This window comes from Heteronotia binoei, chromosome 8 (assembly GCF_032191835.1).
Source record: "Heteronotia binoei isolate CCM8104 ecotype False Entrance Well chromosome 8, APGP_CSIRO_Hbin_v1, whole genome shotgun sequence".
NCBI classification, from domain to species: domain Eukaryota; kingdom Metazoa; phylum Chordata; class Lepidosauria; order Squamata; family Gekkonidae; genus Heteronotia; species Heteronotia binoei.
The window spans coordinates 34,615,945-34,640,207 of record NC_083230.1 but is presented as its reverse complement, the minus strand read 5'-3'; the positions used below and the strand labels follow the sequence as shown (position 1 = coordinate 34,640,207).

The 24,263-nt window shown below is 44.8% G+C and overlaps 1 protein-coding gene across 8 annotated transcripts in view; it reads right to left on the bottom strand.

Annotated features, from left to right (window-relative positions):
- DOCK4 (dedicator of cytokinesis 4) overlaps positions 1-24,263 on the bottom strand; it is a 434,871-nt gene that overhangs the window by 80,848 nt on the left and 329,760 nt on the right. For all 8 annotated transcript variants that reach the window (XM_060244887.1, XM_060244888.1, XM_060244891.1 and 5 more), the window contains exons 31-32: positions 23,761-23,909; positions 14,459-14,544 (exon numbers count right to left, since the gene is read on the bottom strand). In XM_060244887.1, coding sequence (XP_060100870.1) covers positions 14,459-14,544; positions 23,761-23,909 — 235 coding nt within the window. The remainder of the gene's footprint in view (positions 1-14,458; positions 14,545-23,760; positions 23,910-24,263) is intronic.

Genomic DNA, 24,263 nt, shown 5'->3' with positions numbered 1-24,263 from the left:
GAGAGGTGTAAAGTTATGACAGGGGAAAAGCTGGCGTACCCCCCATTGGCTCCCATGGATCATGAAAATAAAGTCTGCCCCTGTTGCTGACTTATCCTCAAAACTCTTCAGGGAGCTGACTATGGACTGCACCAATCCCCTTCTGCCCTGGGCTGGTCAAGTCCCCTCTCCAGCACCCAATTGCGGAGGCCCCCATCCCACAACAACTTCTGCTCAGGCCTCGCACAACTCTTTAGGCAGGGTGCATGGCAGGGGAATCTATCTCAGAGCTCTCTGCTGTATGGACTCAGATTGAGGCACTTTGGTGGTGGGTGATGCACAGAGAGGGCACATGGTACAGGGCGAGCACTTCGACATGCAAGGAGAGCAAAGCCTCTACTCTGTGGCTAACCTCTCCCATTTCAGAATTCCAACTGGTACTCTACCTCCAGAGGCTCAGCACGTAAGAGACACAGACAGGTAGGTGCGAGCAAGCACCCCAAACTTTCCTCCCCACTCCCCTGCTCAAGGCTGGGTGGCTTGAAAGTGTTTCTGGCACTCAAGCTCAGTGGTGAGCTCAGACATGGGGTGAGATAGTTTTCCATGGGATAGTCTGTCCCCTGCCCAGTTCTTACCCTCAGCAGGGCACACGATAGGGGGGGGGGGGGGTCAGGCAGCTGCTCTGGAGCTTGTGGTGAGCTAGTTTGGAAACTGGAAACTGTTAAATCATTCCCTTGCTGGACACAGCTGTGAGCTGCAGCTGCTGCGGATGATGGACTGCAAGCAATCCAGGACAGGTGAGTGTGAGTTGGTTGGTTCCATCATGTGCTGGAAAGGTTGTGTCCAACCCCTGGGCTGCCTCTGCAGATCCTGACAAGACATCCATGGCAACAGCTGGTATGGCCCTCATTCCTGGGTGCCATGGATCTGTTTCTCTGTTTTGCAGGTGGAGATTAGACAGAGAAGCTTCTGGGTATGGCAAACTCCCCCTGACTCTACTCAGTCAGCTGTTCCAGCCCCTCCCCTTGAAGTGGAGCCTCTTCCCCAGCAAGTTTTTCCCATTTCCAACCAGGATGCTGTCCCACTGGATTCCAGTGCAATAAAATCTGCGTTGTGTCCCAATGTTGTTTCTCCTGCTTGGTTTCCGTTACAGGTAGAGTTACAAGGTCCTCGCTGCCCCACCGCTCCCCACCCCATCTGCCACTCCCCCTATGGGCTTCCTGAGGGAATATCTAAGAGGGCTTCTTTGTACACGAGGGCAGGGAGTGGTCTGAGCAAATGAGCCACCTTATCGCTGGATGGGGGGTGTCAGAGGGTCTCCTCTCCACTCGTACCAAGGGAGATGGGGGGGGAGGGTTGCCTTGGGCCAGATGCATCTCCTCAGTCTGACCAAACTCATGGGGCTGTTGTGCTTGCAGCACAGAGAAGAGGGAAATGACACAACCTGGGGGGCGGGGTCGCCAATGTAATGCATGCATGGCTGGGGCTTCAAACACTGTCTCTGCTCCAGAATGGAGTTCATCTGGCACCAGGGGGGGTGGGCAAAGCACATTTAGCGGGGGGGGGGGGTGCTGAGTCACTGGAGTTCTCAGAGTCAGTGTTGGGGGGAGCCATGGCAGTGGGTGTATTCAATATATTTGCTGGGAGCTTGCCCATGGAAAATGCTAACACGTTGGGACTCCCTGTACATTTGTATATTTTTTCATTCATATGCATATGTTTTGACTAGCTTTAGTGAGTGTACAGTTATTCATTGTGTGTTATTTGGGTGGGTTTCCTGTTTGTTTTTGGCATGCTGGCAGAGCAAATGACTCTACTGATATGCCTGTCAGTGGCAGGGGTCTCTATCAGAGAGCGGGGTGGGAAGGCAGTCGGTCTCTCCAGAGATGCCTCTCCCCTTCCCCAACTGTCACTTGTAAGAACATCAGAACATAAGAGAAGCCATGTTGGATCAGGCCAATGGCCCATCCAGTCCAACACGCTGTGTCACACAGTGGCCAAAATTTTGTGTGTGTGTGTGTGTGTGTATACACACACACACACATATATATATATATACATACATACACACACACACACTGTGGCTAATAGCCACTGATGGACCTCTGCTCCATATTTTTATCTAACCCCCTCTTGAAGATGGCTATGCTTGTAGCCGCCACCACCTCCTGTGGCAGTGAATTCCACATGTTAATCACCCTTTGGGTGAAGAAGTACTTCCTTTTATCCATTTTAACCTGATTGCTCAGCAATTTCATCGAATACCCACGAGTTCTTGTATTGTGTGAAAGGGAGAAAAGTATTTCTTTCTCTACTTTCTCCATCCCACGCATTATCTTGTAAACCTCTATCATGTCACTCCGCAGTCGATGTTTCTCCAAGCTAAAGAGCCCCAAGTGTTTTAACCTTTCTTCATAGGGAAAGTGTTCCAACCCTTTCATTGTTCTAGTTGCCCTTTTCTGGACTTTTTCCAATGCTATAATATCCTTTTTGAGGTGCGGTGACCAGAATTGCACACAGTATTCCAAATGAGACCGCACCATCGATTTTTACAGGGGCATTATGATACTGGCTGATTTGTTTTCAATTCCCTTCCTAATAATTCCCAGCATGGCGTTGGCCTTTTTTATTGCAATCGCACACTGTCTTGACATTTTCAGTGAGTTATCTACCACGACCCCAAGATCTCTCTCTTGGTCAGTCTCTGCCAGTTCACACCCCATCAACTTGTATTTGTAGCTGGGATTCTTGGCCCCTATGTGCATTACTTTACACTTGGCCACACTAAACCTCATCTGCCATGTTGACGCCCACTCACCCAGCCACAACAGATCCCTTTGGAGTGCCTCACAATCCTCTCTGGTTCTCACCACCCTTAACAATTTAGTGTCATCTGCAAACTTGGCCACTTCACTGCTCACTCCCAACTCTAAATCATTTATGAACAAGTAAAAGAGCATGGGACCCAGTACTGAGCCCTGCAGCACCCCACTGCTTACCGTCCTCCACTGTGAAGACTGCCCATTTATATTCACTCTCTGCTTCCTATTAATTAGCCAGTTTTTGATCCACAAGAGGACCTGTCCTTTTTCTCCATGACTCTTGAGCTTTCTAAGGAGCCTTTGATGAGGAACTTTATCAAAAGCTTTCTGGAAGTCAAGGTAAACAACATCTATTGGGTCCCCTTTGTCCACATGTTTGTTCACCCCCTCAAAGAAATGTAACCGGATAGTGAGGCAAGATCTTCCCTTACAGAACCCATGCTGAGTCTTCCTCAATAACCCGTGTTCATCAATATGCCTACTCATTCTGTCCTTGATAATGGTTTCTACCAATTTTCCCGGTATTGAAGTCAGACTGACTGGCGTGTAATTTCCCGGATCTCCTCTGGAACCCTTTTTTAAAGATGGGGGTGACATTTGCTACCTTCCAGTCCTCAGGAACGGAGGCAGATTTCAATGAAAGATTACATATTTTTGTCAGAAAACCCACAAGTTCACCTTTGAGTTCTTTCAGAACTCTTGGATGTATGCCATCCGGACCTGGTGACTTATTAGTTTTTAATTTGTCTATCAGTTGTAGGACCTCCTCTCTTGTCACCTCAATCTGACTCAGGTCTTTCAACACCCCTTCCAAAATTAGTGGTTCTGGAGTGGGGAAACACTTCTCGTCTTCCACAGTGAAGACGGAGGAAAAAATTGCATTCAGCTTCTCAGCCATTTCCCTATCCTCCTTCAGTAATCCTTTGTCCCCATGGTCATCCAAGGGCCCCACTGTCTCCCTGGCTGGTTTCCTGCTTCTAATATATTAGAAGAAATTTTTATTGTTGGTCTTTATGTTTTTTGCAATATGCTCCACATAATCCCTTTTTGCCTGCCTGATCACAGTCTTGCATTTGATTTGCCACAGCCTGTGTTCCCTTTTATTAATCTCACTTGGACTAGCTTTCCACCGCTTAAAGGAGTCCTTCTTACCTTTTACAGCTTCCATTACTTTGTTTGTTAACCATGCAGGCCTTTTCTTATACCTGTTTGTGCCTTTCCTAAGTTGTGGTATATATTTTATCTGAGCTTCTAGGATTGTAGTTTTAAATAGCCTCCAAGCTTCCCCAAAAGTTTTGACTGTATTTACCTTTCTTTTCAGTTTCCTCTTCACATGCCTCCTCATCTCAAAGAATTTGCCCCTTTTAAAGTTAAACGTGGTTGTGCTGGTCTTTTGGGGCAACTTTCTATTTATACAGATGGTGAAATCAATAACGTTATGGTCACTGCTCCCAAGCGGTGCAATCACTTTTACATCTCTCACCAAGTCTTTGCCATTACTTAGGACCAAATCCAGGATCACCCCACCCCTGGTAGGTTCTGAGACCAGCTGCTCCATAGCACAGTCATTGAGAGCATCAAGAAACTCAATCTCTTTCTCTTGACCTGAACACATATTGACCCAATCAATCTGTGGGTAGTTAAAATCACCTATTACAACACAGTTTTTACATTTAGCCACTATCTTTAATCCTTTCATCATATTATAATCGTCCTCTATCTTTTGATTTGGTGGGCGATAAAAAACTCCCATAGTTAAATTTCCTTTTGGGCCCTCTATTTCAACTCAAAGCATTTCTAGAAGGGAATCTAATTCTCTGACCTCAGTCTTACTGGACCGTATACCCTCTCCGACATACAGAGCCACACCACCTGCAACCCTTCCCTCCCTGTCCTTCTGATATAACTTATATCCAGGAATCACCGTGTCCCACTGATTCTCCTCATTCCACCAAGTTTCTGAAATTCCCACAATGTCTATGTTTTCTCCCAACACTAAATATTCCAACTCACCAATTTTACTTCGAACACTTCTAGCATTTGCATACAAACATCTGTAATTTCCCAGGCAAGCTAGGCCCGCAACTTTCCTCCTGCCGCCTCGAGACTTTGGCAGACACTCCATACTGTTTGTCACCATCTCAGTGGACAACTCTGATCCATTACCTGGTAGAAAAGTAACAGCTAACCCTTCATCTCTTTGAGTCCTCCCGAACCAGAGACATTTCATCTCCTGTTGGCTTTCCCCCAAGATTTAGTTTAAAAACTGCTCTGCCACCTTTTTGATTTTAAGCTCCAGCAGCCTGGTTCCATCTGGGGACAAGTGGAGACCATCTCTTTTGTACAGCTCCCGCTTGTTCCAGAAAGCATCCCAGTGCCTAACAAACTTAAACCCTTCCTCCCTACACCATTGTCTCATCCACACATTGAGACTTCTAATTTGTGCCTGTCTTGTGATGGCACCTGCCCCAGGACTGGCCAATCTTGTGAGTCTGTGTCATCCCTCCCCTCCTTCTGCCCTCTCCTCAGCTGTATGCCGGGAGTCCACGCTCCAGCGGAATCGCCATGGCAACTGCCTTGCAAACAGCACTGCTTCCTCTCCTGCTCCACCCTGGCATAACTTGGTCCTTAGGGAGTGCACTAGCGCCACCTGAGTTCCATGGTAGCTGGGTGCCCAGGCATAGGTTTAACTCAGGAGTGCTCTCTACCCATCTGCTCAATAACATTCTGATGTTCAATTCAGTTCCTAACAAGCATAACTCATGTAAGCAGCTACAAGCCAGGTCTAGGACAATTTGCAACAGACGGTCAATTGTATCAGGTGCCTGTAGCCTTAACTAAAGGCCTGGTGGAAGAGCTCTGTCTTACAGTCCCCGTGGAACTGCAATAAGTCCCACAGGGCCGTGATCTCCATGGGGAGCTCATCCCACCACGGTCAAAAAGGCCCTGGCCCTAGCCAAAGCCAAACAGACACCTTTTGGGTCGGAGACTACCAATTGATATTGATGGGCTTGATCTTAAGGCCCTTTGTGGGACATATGGGAAGAGGTGGTCCTGCAGGTATGTTTCTCTGCCCTGGCTCCTACCTGGCGGAACCCTCTGCCAAACAACATCCATGTCTGCAGAACCTCATGCAACTCTGCAGGATGTGCAAGACAGAGATGTTCCACCAGGCTTTTAAATATGTGTGTGTGTGTATTTATTTTTAGCTATTTTAATTGGATTTTAAATTGTACAGTTCCTGTTGTTAACCGCCCTGAGCTCTGTGAATTAAGAGAAGGGTGGTATATACATCTAAATTCAGGGCCTTAAGGCCATTGTAAAACTACCCCACAAACATCTATGTCAGTGATGCAGTGGGTCAACAGGTCGAGGTCGACAATGTCGAACAGGACAATTGCAATTTAAGATTAAAAAAACACAAGTTCAAGGACTAACAAAATGCATTCCAGTGTTACTGTTGCACTGTGGGGAGACTTATCTCCCATACCTGTGCAGATCCTGAAAATAAGATGCAAAACAGTCTGAAGAATTCTTTAGAGCTTAGCATAGCTCTTCATAAATCTACAGAGGGGCAAAATAAAGACCAATTTGGTCTTTTGTCTATTACATTTCAGAAGATACATCAATAAAGATGCATTAGAAATAACAGCACCAAGACACAGGTCGGGAGAGCTACTCTTGAGTAATGAAAAATACCTTTATTACTCCACCCTTCCCCAGCACATTACCAAATTTTGTTCTGTCCCAGAAACAGAACATGGACCAGGAAGGGTATCAGAAATGCTGTCCACTAAGCAGCACAGATAAAAGTACTATAAAATAGATGCCTTTTAAAAAGTCTTAGAACTTTTAATGATCTTTTCCTGGGACTTCTAAGAGCTGCATGAACTACTATGCAGCTGTTGGAGACCTCTCCACTGAATGAGACAATGGGTTAGGTCTAGACCAGTGTTCCTTCTAAACTGAGTTAGCGTGAGCTAGCTCACAGATTTTTAGACTCCACCTTCAAGAGGGGGTTAGATAAAAATATGGAGCAGAGGTCCATCAGTGGCTATTAGCCACAGTGTGTGTGTGTGTATGTATGTATATATATATATATATATATATATATATAATTTTTTTTTTTGGCCACTGTGTGACACAGTGTTGGACTGCATGGGCCATTGGCCTGATCTAACATGGCTTCTCTTATGTTCTTATGTATCACCTTACACTTTTGGATCTTGTACCTTGCTGGGGACTTGAATTCATTCCCATCCCCTCTGTTTTCTGGCCCAGTCATGCCTCACATGAGGCAGGGGAGATGATGGCAGCCTTCATGGTCAAACCCCTCACAAAGTGAGGCAGACAGTGGTGCCTGGACCAGCCAATCTCCATGCACAGGTCACAGTTTTCCTGGGTAGAGAGTTCCAGGGTAGGGAAGGAAGGCAAAGTGAAGCTGGCGAAGAAATACAGCTTTTGGGGCTTTTGAAAGACGATTCATTGGAACCAGGCCTGGCAGCAATCACTGGGTGACCCGACTTGTATGACTCATCTAAGCCTGGCTACTTGCTACTGTTCAACAGCTGCCCCCCTATGAAAGCCAGTGTGATGTAGCAATCAGAACTTCAGAGTAGGATCTGAGAGACTCAGGATCAAAACTCCAATCTCCCATGGAAGCTCACAAGGTGATGTCAGGCAAGTTTTCAGGACTGTTTGGGCCTTTAAAGGAGGATTCATTGGGACCAGACTCGGCAGCAACAGTTTGGCAATTTCCTACCATGGGACTTCCATGACTCACCCAGATCCGGCTGCTTGCACTGTTCAAAAGCAGCCACCCCAAAGTCAGTGTGATGTAGTGGTTGAGTTTCAGACTAGGACCTGGAATTCCTATTCTGATCTAAGACCAGCTATACATTCTCAGCGTAATTTAAGCTCACAGACAGGGGTGAATCAATCATTAAGGGAACCAAGACACTTCTGAGTGGGCTGATAGCCTCCCCTCTACCTGGTGAATACATTCCTTGTATTGTATGAGTGACTGATTGAGTTCACTGCCTTGAAATTTATAATATATATTTATTGATAGTGATAATTTTGTAGATCTACTGTCCATTTTGAGTCTGGTTTTCATGAAAGCCTTGTGCTTTAGGTTCCCGTACCTTTCTTTGCTGTGATTCTCTGTTTTGGTTGCACAGACTCTCCAGGTGAGGGCTGGAGATCACACAGAATTACAGCTGCTCTCCAGATTACAAAGATCAGCTTCACTAGAAAAAACGGCTGCTTTGCAAAGTGGACTTTGTGTCATTATACCCTGCTGAGACTGCTTCCCTCCTGCTTTAGTCCACACTGTGATTTCAGACCAGTCACAGACTTGCAGCCTAACCTACCTCACAGGGTTGTTGTGCAGATCAAAAGGGGAGGAGGTGAATGATGTAAACTGCTTTGGTCCACACTGTGGAGACAGAATGTACTTTTCCTAGTTAGAGGCTGCAGAGAGGGGGAAGGAGATAGAAAGCTGAAGTCAGATCAGTTCCCCTTCTGAAAATGGCTACCTTGGGTGGGTGGGAAGATACCAAAGTTGGGGGGAGTGAATGCCTTCACTTGTGTGAGTGATTGGGAAGACAGCAAGGGTGGGGGGGCAGCCACTCAGAGCCTCTTTCTAGAGCCTGATGTATTTCCCTCCACAACGGGCCTTATTCCTACTGCTATTATATTATAAACCCAATTTCAAAACACCTTTAAGCACACACAAAAATTACATACCTAGCAGAAGTATTATAACTGAATTAAAGGTAGTTAAATACTGTAGCAAAGCGTTAGTGAAAATATAAGATTTGCCTACTCAGTTTTTAAAGATGCAAAAACAACAAGAACTAACCAATTGAAAATTTAAAACTTTAAAGCAGACTTATGGGGGGGGGGGGGAATCCATTTTTTATATAACTATACTTGGGGCATACACAACTGCAGTATCACCTCCACTGAATTATGCATTTGAGGTATGTAGTTTCCCAAAACAGATTTTATGGAAATATTACTTTAATTTTTTTTTTAAAAAAAAGTTTAAACACCATGACAAAAACTGGTAGAAATACTTTAATTACAAAGGAGTTTCCTTCCTACCATTCCCTTTAGCTAACAATAATAAAAACTTGCCTTTCAGATCCTTACGTACATAAGTCTTTTCAGTCATATGTGCTATTAGCCACTGCCGTTATGCAATGTATTCTATCTCTCTGTTCATAAAACAAAACACTCTCAGAATACCCTTAGTCAGGGCTTTCTTTGTAGAAATGCCCGACAGGAACTCATTTGCATATTAGACCACACCCCCTGATGTCACCATTGTTTAACACAGGGCTCTTTGTAGAAAAAGCCCAGCAGGGACTCATTTGCATATTAGGCCACACCCCCTGACACCAAGCCAGCCAGAACTGCGTTCCTGTGCGTTCTGGCAAAAAAGAAGCCCTGCCCTTAGTGCACACTCTTAGTGCACATTGACAGTGTCTGGCTGGCTGCTTTGCTTATATTTGATAGTTATATTTGCCTATATTTGTTTGACAAAAATATAATACATTGTTCACCATAGAGGGCTACATGCCCATGTGTATTGTATCATTTAGCATACTCCTAATAATACTCATGGATTGCTGCCTTGAGGTAACGAAAGGCTTGCGCAGTTCAGTGAGGCTGTGGGCTATGCCATGCAGGGCCACCTAAGATGGACAGGCCACAGCTGAGAACCCAGACAAAATGCGATTCACTGGAGAAGGAAACGGCAACACACTCCAGTATCCTTCCAATGAAACCCCATGGACAGTAACAAAAGGCTAAAAGATATGGCACTGGAAGATGAGCCCCTCAGGTCAGAAGGTGCCCAATATGCTACTGGGGAAGAGCGGAGGACAAGCACAAGTAACCACAGAAAGAGTGAAGCGGCTGGGCCAGAGCAGAAAGGACGCTCAGCTGTGGATGTGTCTAATGGTGAAAGGAAAGTCCAATGCCGCAAAGAACAATACTGCATTGGAACGTGGAATGTAAGATCTATGAATCAAAGTAAACTGGATGTAGTCAAACAAGAGATGGCAAGACTGAACCTCGACATCTTGGGAATCACTGAACTAAAATGGACAGGAATGGGTGAATTTAACTCAGAGAATCACTACATACATTACTGTGGGCAAGAGTCCCAAAGAAGAAATGGTGTGGCCTTTATAGTTAACAAGAGAGTGAGGAAGGCAGTAATGGGATATAATCTCAAAAATCTCAGTCCGTATCCAAGGCAAACCAATATCACAGTAATCCAAGTCTATGCCCCAACCACTGACGCAGAAGAAGCTGAAGTGGACCAGTTCTATGAAGATCTACAACACCTTCTAGAACTAACACCCAGAAAAGATGTCCTCCTCATCATACGGGACTGGAATACCAAGTAGGAAGTCAAAAGGTAACCGGAACAACTGACAAGTTTGGCCTTGGAAAACAAAATGAAGCTGGGCAAAGGCTAATAGAGTTTTGTCAAGAGAACAAGATGGTCATAGCAAACACCCTCTTCCAACAACCTAAAAGGCAACTCTACACATGGATATAACCTGATGGGCAACACAGAAATCAGATTGATTATATACTCTGCAGTCAAGATGGAGAAGCACCTTAGAATCAGCAAAAACAAGACCTGGAGCTGACTGCAGCTCAGATCATGAGCTACACATTGCAAAATTCAGGCTTAAACTGAAGAAAACATGGGGAAGCCATTAGGTCATCCAGGTTTGACCTTGATCACATCCTTTATGAATATACAGTGGAGGTGAAGAATAGGTTTAAGGAACTAGAGTTGATAGATAGAGTGTTTGAAGAACTATGGACGGAGGTTCGTGACATTGTACAGAAGGCAACAATCAGCACCATCCCAAAGAAAAAGAAATGCAAGAAAGCAAAGTGGCTGTTTGATGAGGCTTTACAAATAGCTGAGGAAAGAAGGAAAGCGAAAGGCAAAGGTGAAAAGGAAAGATTTACCCAATTGAATGCAGATTTCCAGAGAACAGCAAGGAGAGATAAGGAGGCCTTCCTGAAGGAACAATGCAGAGCAATAGAGGAAAATAACAGAATGGGAAGGACAAGAAATCTCTTCAAGAAAACTGAAGAAATCAAGGGAATGTTTTGTGCAAAGATGGCCATGATAAAGGACAAAAACAATAGGGACCTAACATAAGCAGAAGAGATTAGGAAGAGGTGTCAAGAATACACAGAAGAATTATAGAAGAAGGATCTCAATGTCCTTGACAACCATGATGGTGATATTGCTGATCTTGAGCCAGACATCCTGGAGTGTGAAGTCAAATTGGCCTTAGAAAGCATTACTAACAACAAAGCCAGTGGAGATGACGGTATCCCAGTTGAGCTATTCAAAGTCCTAAAAGATGATGTTGTTAAAGTGATGCACACATTACGTCAACAAATTTGGAATACACAACAGTGGCCACAGGATTGGAAAAGGTCAGTTTATATTCCAATCCCAAAGAAGGATAATGCCAAAGATTGTTCAAACTATCGCACCATTGCACTCTTTTCACATGCCAGCAAGGTCATGTTAAATATCCTACAAGCCAGGCTTCAGCAGTACGTAGATCGGGAACTACCAGAAGTTCAAGCTGGGTTTTGGAGATGTCGAGGAACTAGAGATCAAATTGCCAACATTCACTGGATTATGGAGGAGGAGGAGGAGGAGGAGGAGAAGAAGAAGAAGATGATATTGGATTTATATCCCGCCCTCCACTCCGAAGAGTCTCAGAGTGGCTCACAATCTCCTTTACCTTCCTCCCCCACAACAGACACCCTGTGAGGTGGGTGGGGCTGGAGAGGGCTCTCACAGCAGCTGCCCTTTCAAGGACAACCTCTGCCAGAGCTATGGCTGACCCAAGGCCATGCTAGCAGGTGCAAGTGGAGGAGTGGGGAATCAAACCCGGTTCTCCCAGATAAGCGTCTGCACACTTAACCACTACACCAAACTGGCTCTGGAAAGCACGAGAGTACCAGAAAAACATCTATTTCTCTTCATTGACGGCACAAAAGTAGGCTTGAAACTCAACATCAAAAAAACTAAGATCATGGCATCCGGCCCCATCACTCCTTGGCAAATAGAAAGGGAAGACATGGAAGTCATGACAGACTTCACATTTCTGGGATCCAAGATCACTGCAGATCGTGACTATAGCCATTAAATTAAAAGACATTTGCTCCTTGGGAGGATAGCTATGGCGAACCTGGGCAGTATAATAAAAAGCAGAGACATCACTCTGCCAACAAAAGTCCATATAGTCAAAGCGATGGTATTCCCCGTAATAATGTATGGCTGTGAGAGTTGGACCATAAGGAAGGCCAAGTGCAGAAGAATAGATGCTTTCAAGCTGTGGTGCTGGAGAAGAATCTTGAGAGTCCCTTGGACTGCAAGAAGATCAAAGTCAGTCCTAAGGGAAATGAACCCTGACTGTTCCCTGGAAAGTCAGATGCTGAAGCTGAAGCTCAAATACTTTGGCCACCAAATGAGAAGGGAGCACTCCCTGGAGAAGATCCTGATGCTGGGAAAGACAGAAGGCAAAAGAAGGGAACGGCAAAAGATGAGATAGCTGGACAGCATTACTGATGTAACTAACATGAATTTGTGCAGACTTCGGAGGATGGTGGAAGACAGCAGGGCCTGGTGTGTCTTGGTCCATGGGGTCACAAAGAGTCGGACTCGACTGTGCGACTGAACAACAACAAAATAACACCTATTGGCCCTCATCCCTGCTGTTTTGCAATGTGTTTTTTATTGAATTATTTAATATTGTTTCAAATTGCTCTAATGCTTTGTGAACACCACATTGCAGACTGATCAACCGGAAAGGCAGCATACAAATGTTTTAAATAAACAAATCAGAGCAGAGTTTAAGTAAAGCTTTCTATTGCCAGTGAACTTGAAATTGAGTACTGTTCCCAAAGGAAAGTGTCTCTTTTTAAAAACTGGCTAGCCATTGATAATGTCTAGTAGCAATAGAGAACTGGGCATACATTCACTTCTCTAATAGCTGCTCCAGCATTTGAAAAGGTCTCAGAATAGCTGGTGCATAGGAGTAGGTAAGGTAGGCAGCTGCCCGGGGTGCCCCATCACCTATAGGGTGTCTTTAGGTGCTCACTCCCACCACTCCCCCACTCGGCTTCCCAGGTCACAAGACCCCAGGAAGCTGAGAGCGGTAGGATGGCACACCAGTTGTCTCTCTTCTGAGCCCGACTTCCCAGCTGGGCTTGGAGGAAAATGGCTTCACTCCAAGTCTGCCTTCCCTTGCAGGGGAAGCAGCCTCGGAGTGAGGCAGAGCAGTCCTGCCACCCCTTTTGCACAGTCAGGTGGACAAAAGAGGTGGCACAATCTTGCTTCAACCCCCATGGGGGGCACGAATGGGAATGCAGGCATGGGAGAAGCAAAAACCCCAGTGCTGCCCCTGGGCCTCAGCAAGAAGAGCTACTTCACCTTCCTGCCTTCTCAGCTGCTGCATAATGCATAAAGATAGGATTTGGATAACAGCCACTATCCATACTTCTCTTTTCCCTTGCATAATCAGCATTTAGCTGACTCAAGCCATCTACTTCAGATTTTAGCATTCTGTTAAAATATAAGGAATAATAATAATCATCATCAGATTTTGATGGTCTTTAAGTGGGGTGAACACACACAAACATAAATAAAATATGTTTGTGTGTATTCACATATACACATGTGGGGGGGTGAAATATATATCATGCAGTAAGTACATCAAACTTGTTACATTACTTGTTTTAGTTGGCAAGATTTCTGAAAGTAGTTCTAAGTCATTCTTTTTCATTCAGTCTACTTCAATATTTTGAGAAGGCATGACAGAGATGTCTGTGATTTAAAATGGAAACTGGAAATTATGGAACCAGTAATACTAAAGCAATAAAGAATTACTAATACAATTCTGTCAAAATTAAGCACTTTTAGGTTCCACGGGCTTCACTCATAGACACCACTGCATAAAATGGAAGAAAACAAGCTTACATCTATTAAACATAGCAACATATGAAGCTTTCTTACTATAGGGTCTGAGACCTCTGCATGCAAAGCAAGCTGAGCCTCAACAACTCGCCATTGAAATCAGCAGTTCTTTCAAGTGCTTAATTTTGATAGGACTGTACCCAATGTGTTTTGGCTACAGACAGGCATTCAGAGATATTTACGTGTTTGGGTTACACCTTCCTAATTGCTAACAATATGATCTACTGGAGCAGTAAATGACCAGTTAAAAACGCCAGCTTCCAACCTTACTCTCTTGCAAATCTGGACAACATTATTTTTTTTTAAAAAAACTGTGAAAGTTTCAAGACATATCTTTTCGAATGCTCACATACAGTTTTAAAAATGCTTACTGTTCCTCTTAGCATTTCAATTTTTAACAGTTAAATGAATGAAATTTGCTCTGCCACTCTAAACTGAAAAACCTACAGTCTTTGTGATTAAAAACCCAAGGACAATGCTTGTTTAGGTAATTAACCCTAATTAAAGAGATTTCAGGAAGATAAAGCACCCTACCCCCAACACTGTAGCTACATCTGCAGTTTTAACTCCACAATGAAATTATTCTCCAAGCCAACTCTCAAAATATAGATTTATTACTCACATACTGTTGAAGAGTTCTCGGTAAGTTTCATCACCTTTGCCCTCTGACATCAAGCTATCCAGCTTGTCAATCAGTTTTGCCTCCACCTGTAAGTAGCATATGAATGAATTCAGGGTTTTTGGAAACATAACTGTCACAGTTTCCCCTCACCCCAAGCCAGGGATGAGAAAAGACCTGGAGCCAAAGAGCAAGGTAAAACAGTTTACAAAATTACTGGAAGGAGGATAGTTCTCACTCCAGCCTAAAACCATATCTGCCACCAGCCTGTTCTTGACTATTTCCCCCAACATCAAAGCCTCTGAGCTTCTCTGGGAATTAACAGAAAAGTCAGGCCTGCAAGGCTGAATTCCAGTCTGAGTTCCCAAACTAAAATGTTACCAGTAGGTGGTCAGGTCCAAGACTTTAACCTATATGAGACAAGAAACCACACCAGGTTAAACAATATAATCGTTTTATTAAAGTGCAAAGGTATCTCTTAAAGGACATGACTGTGAAGGATAAAAACAAGAAACCTAAGCATATACAACATAGCAAATACAATATTAAACAATTAAGCATATACAATCTAAGCATATACAACATAGCATAAACAACAACAACTATCTAAGCATATACAACATAGCATAATTAAGCATAAACAATCTAAGCATATACAACATAGCAAATACAATGTTAAACAATTACCAGCATTTACCAACAATTGTCTCGGAGACAAAGCAGGGCTTCAGGCCATGCAGAAACAGCAGTCAAGATGGCTTCTGAGCTGAGCTACCACTGATATATTGCTTGCCAAGTAATCACAAAGCTACCAACAAAACAAAAGGCTGGCTAACATAGCAAAGGATTCCAATGGGCCTTGGGCCCAGAGGGACCAATCAGAATCAGAGAGATGATGATGTCCTCTTGTGGATCAAAACTGGCTAATTACTAGGAAGCAGAGAGTGAGTATAAATGGGCAGTCTTCACAGTGGAGGACAGTAAGCAGTGGGGTGCCACAGGGCTCAGTACTGGGTTCCATGCTCTTTAACTTGTTCATAAATGATTTGGAGTTGGAAGTAAGCAGTGAAGTGGCCAAGTTTGCAGATGACACTAAATTGTTCAGGGTGGTGAGAACCAGAGAAGATTGTGAAGCACTCCAAAGGGATCTGTTGAGGCTGGGTGAGTAAGCGTCAACGTGGCAGATGAGGTTCAGTGTGGCCAAGTGCAAAGTAATGCACATTGGGGCCAAGAATCCCAGCTACAAATACAAGCTGATGGGGTGTGAACTGGCAGAGACTGACCAAGAGAGAGATCTTGGGGTCGTGGTAGATAACGCACTGAAAATGTCGAGACAGTGTGCAATTGCAATAAAAAAGGCCAGCGCTATGCTGGGAATTATTAGGAAGGGAATTGAAAACAAATCAGCCAGTATCATAATGCCCCTGTATAAATTGATAGTGCGGTCTCATTTGGAATACTGTGTGCAATTCTGGTCACCGCACCTCAAAAAGGATATTATAGCATTGAAAAAAGTGCAGAAAAGGGCAACTATGAAGAAAGGTTAAAACGCTTGGGGCTCTTTAGCTTGGAGAAACGTCGACTGCGGGGTGACATGATAGAGGTTTACAAGATTATGCATGAGATGGAGAGCGTAGAGAGAGAAGTACTTTTCTCCCTTTCTCACAATACAAGAACTCGTGGGCATTCAATGAAATTGTTGAGCAGTCAGGTTAAAAACGGATAAAAGGATGTACTTCTTCACCCAAAGGATGATTAACATGTGGAATTCACTGCCACAGGAGGTGGTGGCGGCTACAAGCACAGCCAGCTTCAAGAGGGGATTGGATAAAAATATGGAGCAGAGGTCCATCAGTGGCTATTAGCCACAGTGAATGTGTGTGTGTGTGTGTGTATACATATACACACACACATAATTTATATATTGGCCACTGTGTGACACAGAGTGTTGGACTGGATGGGCCATTGGCCTGATCCAACATGGCTTCTCTTATGTTCTTATGTAACTCTGTTCACTTGTTTTTGAAACATGTGATGGTCTAACAGCAGATTAGTGGTCTAGTTCCTCAGGTAGCAAGATCATTCCTTCAAATGTTAGGAATTTGCCAATTAAGAGACCTAGGGAGGATTGTACCCTCCCCCAGCCAAATGAAAGTTAGCCTGAAAGTGACACTCTTGTTGTTCTATCTCTGTGAGAAAGTATTTCTAGGCCTTAAGTCTGAACCAACATTTTTACATTAAGCAAAATTTGTAGTGAACCATAATTCTTTACAATAGCAAAGCTCTTTCTCAAGACTATAAACAGACTGGTTTTCTGTTCGTGCACGGGGCTTTACTGAAGAGTCCAGATATACAGAATTGTAAATGACAGTGGGTCTTCCTTTCCCTTGTGCAGCTGAACCATTTCAAAGAAGCCATCTCACACATATGCAATGTATCCAAATTCAATGTGACTTTCAAACTACAAGCTAAGAACCCTGTGCTGCTATTTAGGGAGCCAAAACAACAAAGACAACCTGCTTGAAATTCTGCCTCAGGGCTTAAAATCAAAGGCACACAAAAGCAATTTGTTCTTCTCCTTTCACCCTTTTCTACTTTACATATCTTCACAAATCGCCTCTGAAATTGTTTAATAGCCTGGTAACCTGCCTCACTTGAATTTGGACATGTGAGAGATGTGCTTAATTTTCACTTGGGCAAAAAGAAGAGTCGGGGAATATGAGTTTGGGACTCACGGCTGGTGCATGGGAGTAGGTGGCTGCCTAGGGCAGAGGCTGGCCAAAGGGTGGCGGGCTCAATCCGAAGGCAGTCACATACTCACCTGAAGTACTTGCGCCCAGCGCCAGCCATTATTGTGTGTCTGCTGCTCAGTGCCGAATTAAACCCCGTGGAGGCACCTAGGCAGTAAAAATCTCAGGGCCCCCCTTGCAAATTATCTCGAAGTCAGAATGCCAGCCCTGCTGCCCATGGCCCCCGCTGCAGCCTGAGACACCTTCTCAAAAGCCCCTTTGACAAAGCTGCAGGGGAGAGGCAGAGAGAGGCAAACTTGGTGACAACACCAGCAGCAGCCGCACCAGGTAAGTCAGGCAAAGAGTGGCTCAGGTGCAGGCTGGGAGGGCTGCAAGCAGGGGGGAAATGGGGGGGGGAAGCCAACCTGGGGCCCCTAAAGGCATGGGGCCCATAGGCAAGTGCCTACTTGGCCTAATTGTTAATCCGGCCTTGCTGCTGCTGCCTGCTGTCCTAGACCCGGCTGTGATTTGTGGGGGCGGGGGGGGGGAGAGCAGGCGCATTCATGCATGCAGCCTTTGCAGCAGTTTGTTTCCCTCCGGAGCCTGCTTGAGGGAGCCTGGTGCTGCCAGAGAGCTGCGGCCTGTGGCTGATTGCACTGGCTTCCGGCCACTGCAGCCTGAAGAAGCGCTGTGGGGGGCTGATCTGCCCAGTGACTGCCTGGCTGGTGCCCTCTTCTCTGCTGCTGTGCCTTCTCTGCCGCTTCTCTTCCCCCTAACATGCAAAACCTGTGGGCAAGTCACCCAGCTGTGCACTCCATGCCGCAGGGGCCAAGCAGCTGTCGGGGCGCTTCTCCCTGGACTGTAGCTCTGTGTGCCGCTCTCCTCCTTGGGAAGCGAGGTGGGGGGAGTGGGATGGAATAGGCATTTGGGCAAATGAATGTCCTAGAATTCACCTTGGATATTTGCTGCCTTAGTCAAGGGGCTCCTTCCTTTAGTGCTGGAATCCATGGCTGACTCGTCCAACAAGTATCTGCCCCTTCCTTTCCCAAGGTGCATAAAGTGGCCACTGAACTGCAAGCGCTTCTCGCCTTGTTTGTTTGCTTTTCCTCCCTCTCGTTCTGGTGGCGGCGGTGGCAGCGCAGCCGCTCAGCAGAGGAACTCTAAAGCCACACACTACAGGAGGATGGTGCGAGCTCCTGCTCGGGTCCCTCCTGCTCACCCTCCACATCACAGTCCTGCTAGCAGCTGCTCTGACCACACACCCCCCTCGCCAACAACAGTAGCAACCACAGCCAGCCCCTCCAGCAGCAGGTCAGTGAGCTGGCTAATGGGTCAGGAGGGCAACGCACCACTGCCCGAAAGGAAGGGCTTCATCCCAAGCGCCACTGCCTCCCCTCTCCCCTCCTTCCTTTCGCTTCATTCTCTCCTTTCTTTCACTTCTTTCTCTTTTCTTTTCTCTCTGTTTCCTTTCTTTCCTTTGTGTCTCTCCTTTTCTTGCTTTCACTTCTTTCAACATCCACCAAGCCTCATAACTAGAGGAAAAGCAGCAAGATGTGGGAGCTGGAAGTCCCCAACAGGATTTCATGGGAGTGTGTGTGGCTAGGAGAGGTGATGGGAACGGCGTGGAAGCAACCCCTCTCCTCTTCCCGTTATCGTCGCTCTCCTTTCTCTTTTGCTTTCTCCTCCTCCCTTTCCCTCTCTCCTTGGGCCTTGTTGATTCCCGGGCACTCTCTCTGTCAGAGTGACAGTAAAGGACAAAGTAAACTTCACCTAATTGCCAGAGTGGCAGAAGGGAAAGAGCAGAGTATGAGATTTCTTTACATTAGACCCGGATGAAGGCAGGCATTTGAGGGGAACAGAATAGGAGGGGGGCAAGGGTGGGAAGGGAGACGGATAAGCGAAAGAGCCCAGTAAGTGCGTGCGCAGGAGAATGATGGCAGCAGCACTGGATAGTGAAGTTGGGTGATAAAATGGGGGGTAAGCAAGAGAGAAGAGAGCAACTGCACCAGTTGTGATACCCTCTCCCTCCTTTGTGTGTTGTTAGATAGACAGCAAAGAAAGCTCCTGTGAGATGTTTCTTCACTTGCTTCTCCTCAGATCCAAACAAACAATATTCTTTCATATTCAACACCAACTTGACACAAGCAATAGAAAAATGCAGAACTGGGTGCAGGAAAGCTCCCTACCCCCCCGTCCCTGCAATCAATGAAAAGTTATGGTCTTCTAAGGACTTGTCTACCAGAGTTCTGATGGGAGAGGATCTCCTCTTCCCAGGACTTTCTTCATGGATTTTGCTTTGAGACTAGCTTGGGGTTGCCAGCCTCCAGGTGGGGCCTGGAGATCTTCCACTTTTACAACTGATCTCCAGCTGGCAGAGATCAGCTCCCCTGGAGAAAATGGCTGCTTTGAAGGGTGGACTCTATGGCATTGGACCATGCTGAGGCCCCACCCCCAAAGTCTCCAGATATTTTCTAACATAGACCTGGCAACCCTAGAGTAGCTCTTGTCAGGTTGCTGGGGCCCAGCTCTGCACAGCTATTCAACCCTCCCTGATCTACAGTCCCCTTTGCTCTTAGGCATCTTCTACCTCTTGAGGGAATTCTCTGCAGCAAGTATTCGTTCCCATTTTCTGAGGTCCTTCCTCTGTCTCCTTGGTTGACTAAACAAAGTCTTTTTATATGTTGAAGGGAAACTGAAAAATCTTTTGATTGGTTCCTATGAAAGTTTGCTAAAAAGGTGGCAGCGAGGGTGGAAAGCCCCCTGTGGGTCAAGTCTGCCAGTGAGTGTACTTTTAGAAATCTGTTTTTAAAGTTACTGCATGGTCTAAGTCTGAGACTAAATAGTTGCCAGCATGTTCCTTGACTGCTGACTCTGGAGAAATCAGCTAAAATTCTTAGGGGGAGCGGGGAAATGACTTTGGAGGAAAGAAAAGGCAAAGCCTGAAATGGATCTTAATGTAAAGTAGAGAGCAGTGGTGAATACACCACATATACCCTGTAATGAATTGGGCTGCATCCATTGTTCATATGTCCAGGGCCGGCTTCTCATATTAAGCCTGGAACATTTTTCTTAAATAGGGCGGGGGGTGGGGCAAATACGTAACTTTGCATAGGGCACTAAAAAGCCTAGCACGGGCTCTGCTGGGACTTAATGATCATCACTTAAGCACACTTGGGACAGCATTTGCCATCAAAACAACAAGGTAGCTCTGCGTGTAAATATTGCAGGAGAAAATTGTCTCCTGCACAGTAATAAAAAATGGTGAATGAAGAACCTGAGTAAAGGCTTCCTGTGGAGTTATTAAAGAATGACTGATAGCTGGCATCTTTAATTATCATGAATAATGCAGACAGAAATTAGAATGTGTGTACATCGCTTATAAAAGCACTGTCTCTCTTCATCTTATATCAATTTACTTCTCCACTTCCATGCCTTGCCCCCCAATATATCTGCAACCCCACTCCTGTTATTTTGTCATTTCCCCTTCACCAATTCAGATGCTTCTGCTCTGCTTCATTCGAAGCAGCAGGAAAGGGAACACAGAGAAATGATCTGAAGCAGCATTAAGAAGCAGAATCCAAACTGGGGTAGCAGATGGTGCGCTTAGTACTTCCTTACTTGGCATCTCTGATGAGGAGGAGGAGGAAGATGGTGACAGGGCTTGGCAAATCATAGGGGTCATCCTTGGAAAACTGGAATATTTATTAAGGCATAATCATGACCAATCATGGTCAGACCTCACAGTCAAAGCTTCATCCTTAAGACATTTCCTTCACTAGGGCCTTTTCTGCAAAATCATTATTAAATACAATTGCTAATAATTTGTTGTGTAGGATTTTTTTCTTCTGGTGAAGGGATATTTTATCAAAATTTCAGCAGCTGTCTAGAGAGCAACAGTATATATGGTCACATTCCATAATGCCAGTGAAGGGTGGTGTAGCTCATCAATGCAATTTTTAAGGCTGCCAACCCCCCCCCCCCCCCAAAAAAAAGAAAGAAAAAAAAAAGAAAACCCACTCTCCAGCAGTGCTGTTACCTCATCCATGAACTGTATTAAGGTGGGTTTTTTGTTTTTTTTAAATGTGATTAATGCTAATTTCTCAGCGTTAGGGCCTCCATGCCATTTTGAGGACCAGTAAAATACTAAGACAAGCTTGGGCATCTTAAAAGGCAATTACACAGATTCACAGAAGATAGGTTCTCCAGTGGATATTAGCAATGATGACTAAGAGCCCCCTCCATTCCCAGAGCACAACTTCTGAATACCAGGAAACAGATTCAGGTGGGCAGCCGTGTTGGTCTGAAGCAATGGATTCAAATTTTGTACTTCTGAATACCAGTACAGTGCAACAGCAGGGGAAGGCCTTGACCTTTATATGCCCTCTTTGTTGACTCCCAAGGGCAACTGGTTAGCTGCTTTGTGAAATAATAACATGGACTAGATAGACTACTAGTCTGATCCAGCAGGATGGTTCTCATGCTTTTATTATCAAATTCACTGAAGAGTATAAACAGTACTCTCTTCTGCTAACTTCTACTGTTGCCAGGAGCTTTTATTTATTAGTCTGTCAAGGTTAGTATTGTGGCCAGGAGACGCTGCCTACCTCATATGGGAGCACCCACAAGCAGAGTTCCCAGCTCTGGAAACAAAATGGATGCTTGTCAGAAACAGGCCAAGGGAAGCCACTCTCTGCAAAGTGTCAGAGCTTGTTCTGATTACAACATACGTGTCCTCCTGGTCTGGCCTCTCTCTCCCTCCCAACAGAATGTTTAAACAATAAGGGTTCTCAGGTAAAGTATGACTCATGTCTTAATCTTCAGCCACAGTTAATGGTCCATCTGCTTGTCCTCCTTACTACAACTCAGCTTCTTTTATTTACTTCTATGTTAATGTCTGCCAAATTGCACAAATCCTTTTTTTTCTACACTGACACCTTCTCAGAGTATCAAAGTTAAATTGATTACAAACATTAAACCCATCATGACCCATCCGAGCAAACATTACTGTGTCAGCCTCACCTATTGTCTTGAACTGGGAATCCATTCAGTTGCCCAGGAAAAACCCATCAATGACCATTAAGTTACAGGAGGATCTTCACCCCTTCAAACCCCATAAAAGATGAGAGCAAGCCACACCTCTTTGTTCAATTTGGAAACATAGGTTTTTCCCCCATTACTCTGACAAGGCACAATGGCAGTTCACGTCTCCATCTTTAATTTCTAAATGGACATCTGTACATTTGGAACAGGTAATATCACCCTCTTCAACAATCCCTGAAATATCCCTCAATCATCTCTATTTTTCCTAGCCCTTGAGTGTGTGTATTTTATTGTTTGTGTCTGTGATTATACCTTTTACATATTTTTCCAGTAAACATTTTAAAATATATTTACTCTGGAGTCTTTCTTTCTGAAACCAGACCTCTGCACCATAGGTAGAAAAGACCTCTGCTTCAATTAGCTCTACCTAAGTCTTCCTCTTGCTAATTTCCCTATAAAAAGAAGAGACCCCCAAGCATTTTCCGTAACAATATCATGGCTGGACCATGCTTCCAACCAAAGTACAGAGATATTAACCTTGACAGACCAATGAGCAGAGCAGGGGTTCAGCATGGCTACCACATGATTCTTCTGCAAAACAATGAGGCAGGTATTGTGCTTTGCTCAACTTCTTGTGGTAGCCATCTTGGATTTGGCTCCACCTCCTGTGGTAGCCATTTTGGGGTAGTGCTCACTATTCCCTCAAAATTCCAGAAGTGCCCACTGCCTTAAAAAAAAAATGGGGACCCCTGATTTACTCTTTCAGCTTTTCTCAGCAAATTCAGAATGCTTTTGTTGCAGTGATACTGCATATCATTATGGCCACGCCTTCCCTCTCCTTCAGTCTTGGTACCATCTTGTTGTTACCTGGATACTTGAGTCCTTGAATACAATGTTCTTTCATGCTCTCACATACCCTCTTGTTCTCTTGCTTGCTACTGCCCTTCCATTAACGCTCTTCATTTCCTTCTGACCTTCATTCTCCAATTTTGCCCCATATTTCAACCTATATTTCCTTCCAACTGGGAAGCATCCTCCTATCCCTCTTCCAAGTCTTCTCTCAAAATATGATTTCTGCAAAAAAGGTCCCTCCTCCTTTATCAAGCCAAGTCCATATCCCTTCTTTCTCCATCATCTTATTCTGATTTTTAGCCCTCTGGCAATTTCTGTATTTTGTCACATTCTCTTCAGCTTTCACTGAGCATCACAGTGGTGCTTGACATTTGCCTTTGGGCAAAATCTCTCCACCCACTCCAACATTCATTCACAGGAAGAAGAGAATTATCAGCTGAGTTTTAAAGCAAGATAGCTTGGGTTCACATATCCATACTAAAGTTGCTGCTAAAATCCCAAGCTACCAGTAACTGCATAAGACAAGAAAGTAGAGTTCTTCCAAATTTTCCAAAGGAGTCATACACTGTCTGTGTTGAAGACAAAATACTGGGTTAAATGACATATATTTCTGTTTAGCAACACAGCTGTGGCAGAAAGGCTTTCAGCAGTATTTTTTCTTTCTCCTAAGCAGCTGATAAATACCTGTTTAAAGTTACCACTGCGTCTTTGTTCCCAGTCCATCATGTCATGGAAAATAGGAATCATTACATTCCGTAGGTCAGGCTGAGGTATCAGTGTCACTTCTAAGAAAGGGCCAATCAGTGCTGGGATGAAGTGGACTTTGTGTTCTCCTGCAATGGAAATACAAGACCATGGGATACATGGAACTGAACTATCATGTTTGGTGGTGACATATCATACAACAAAAATTCTTACCAGTGTATAACATTACATGATGCGACACACTCAAGATCTATAGCCAGCTAGTTTCATTTCATCAACAGACAAGTCGGGACTCACAAAAACTCTTCCTTTCCTCTTAATTGAGTTTCCCTCCTGCTTTTTCTGGTATTATCTCTCCCCCTTCCTGAGGCTTTGGTTCTGCTTCTTTCACGCTGACCCTGCTGGCTCTGGCTCTACTTCATTCTTCCCCGTCCCCTTTCCTTTCTTAAATAAATAAAGGTTCCCACCAAACTTGTTAACCC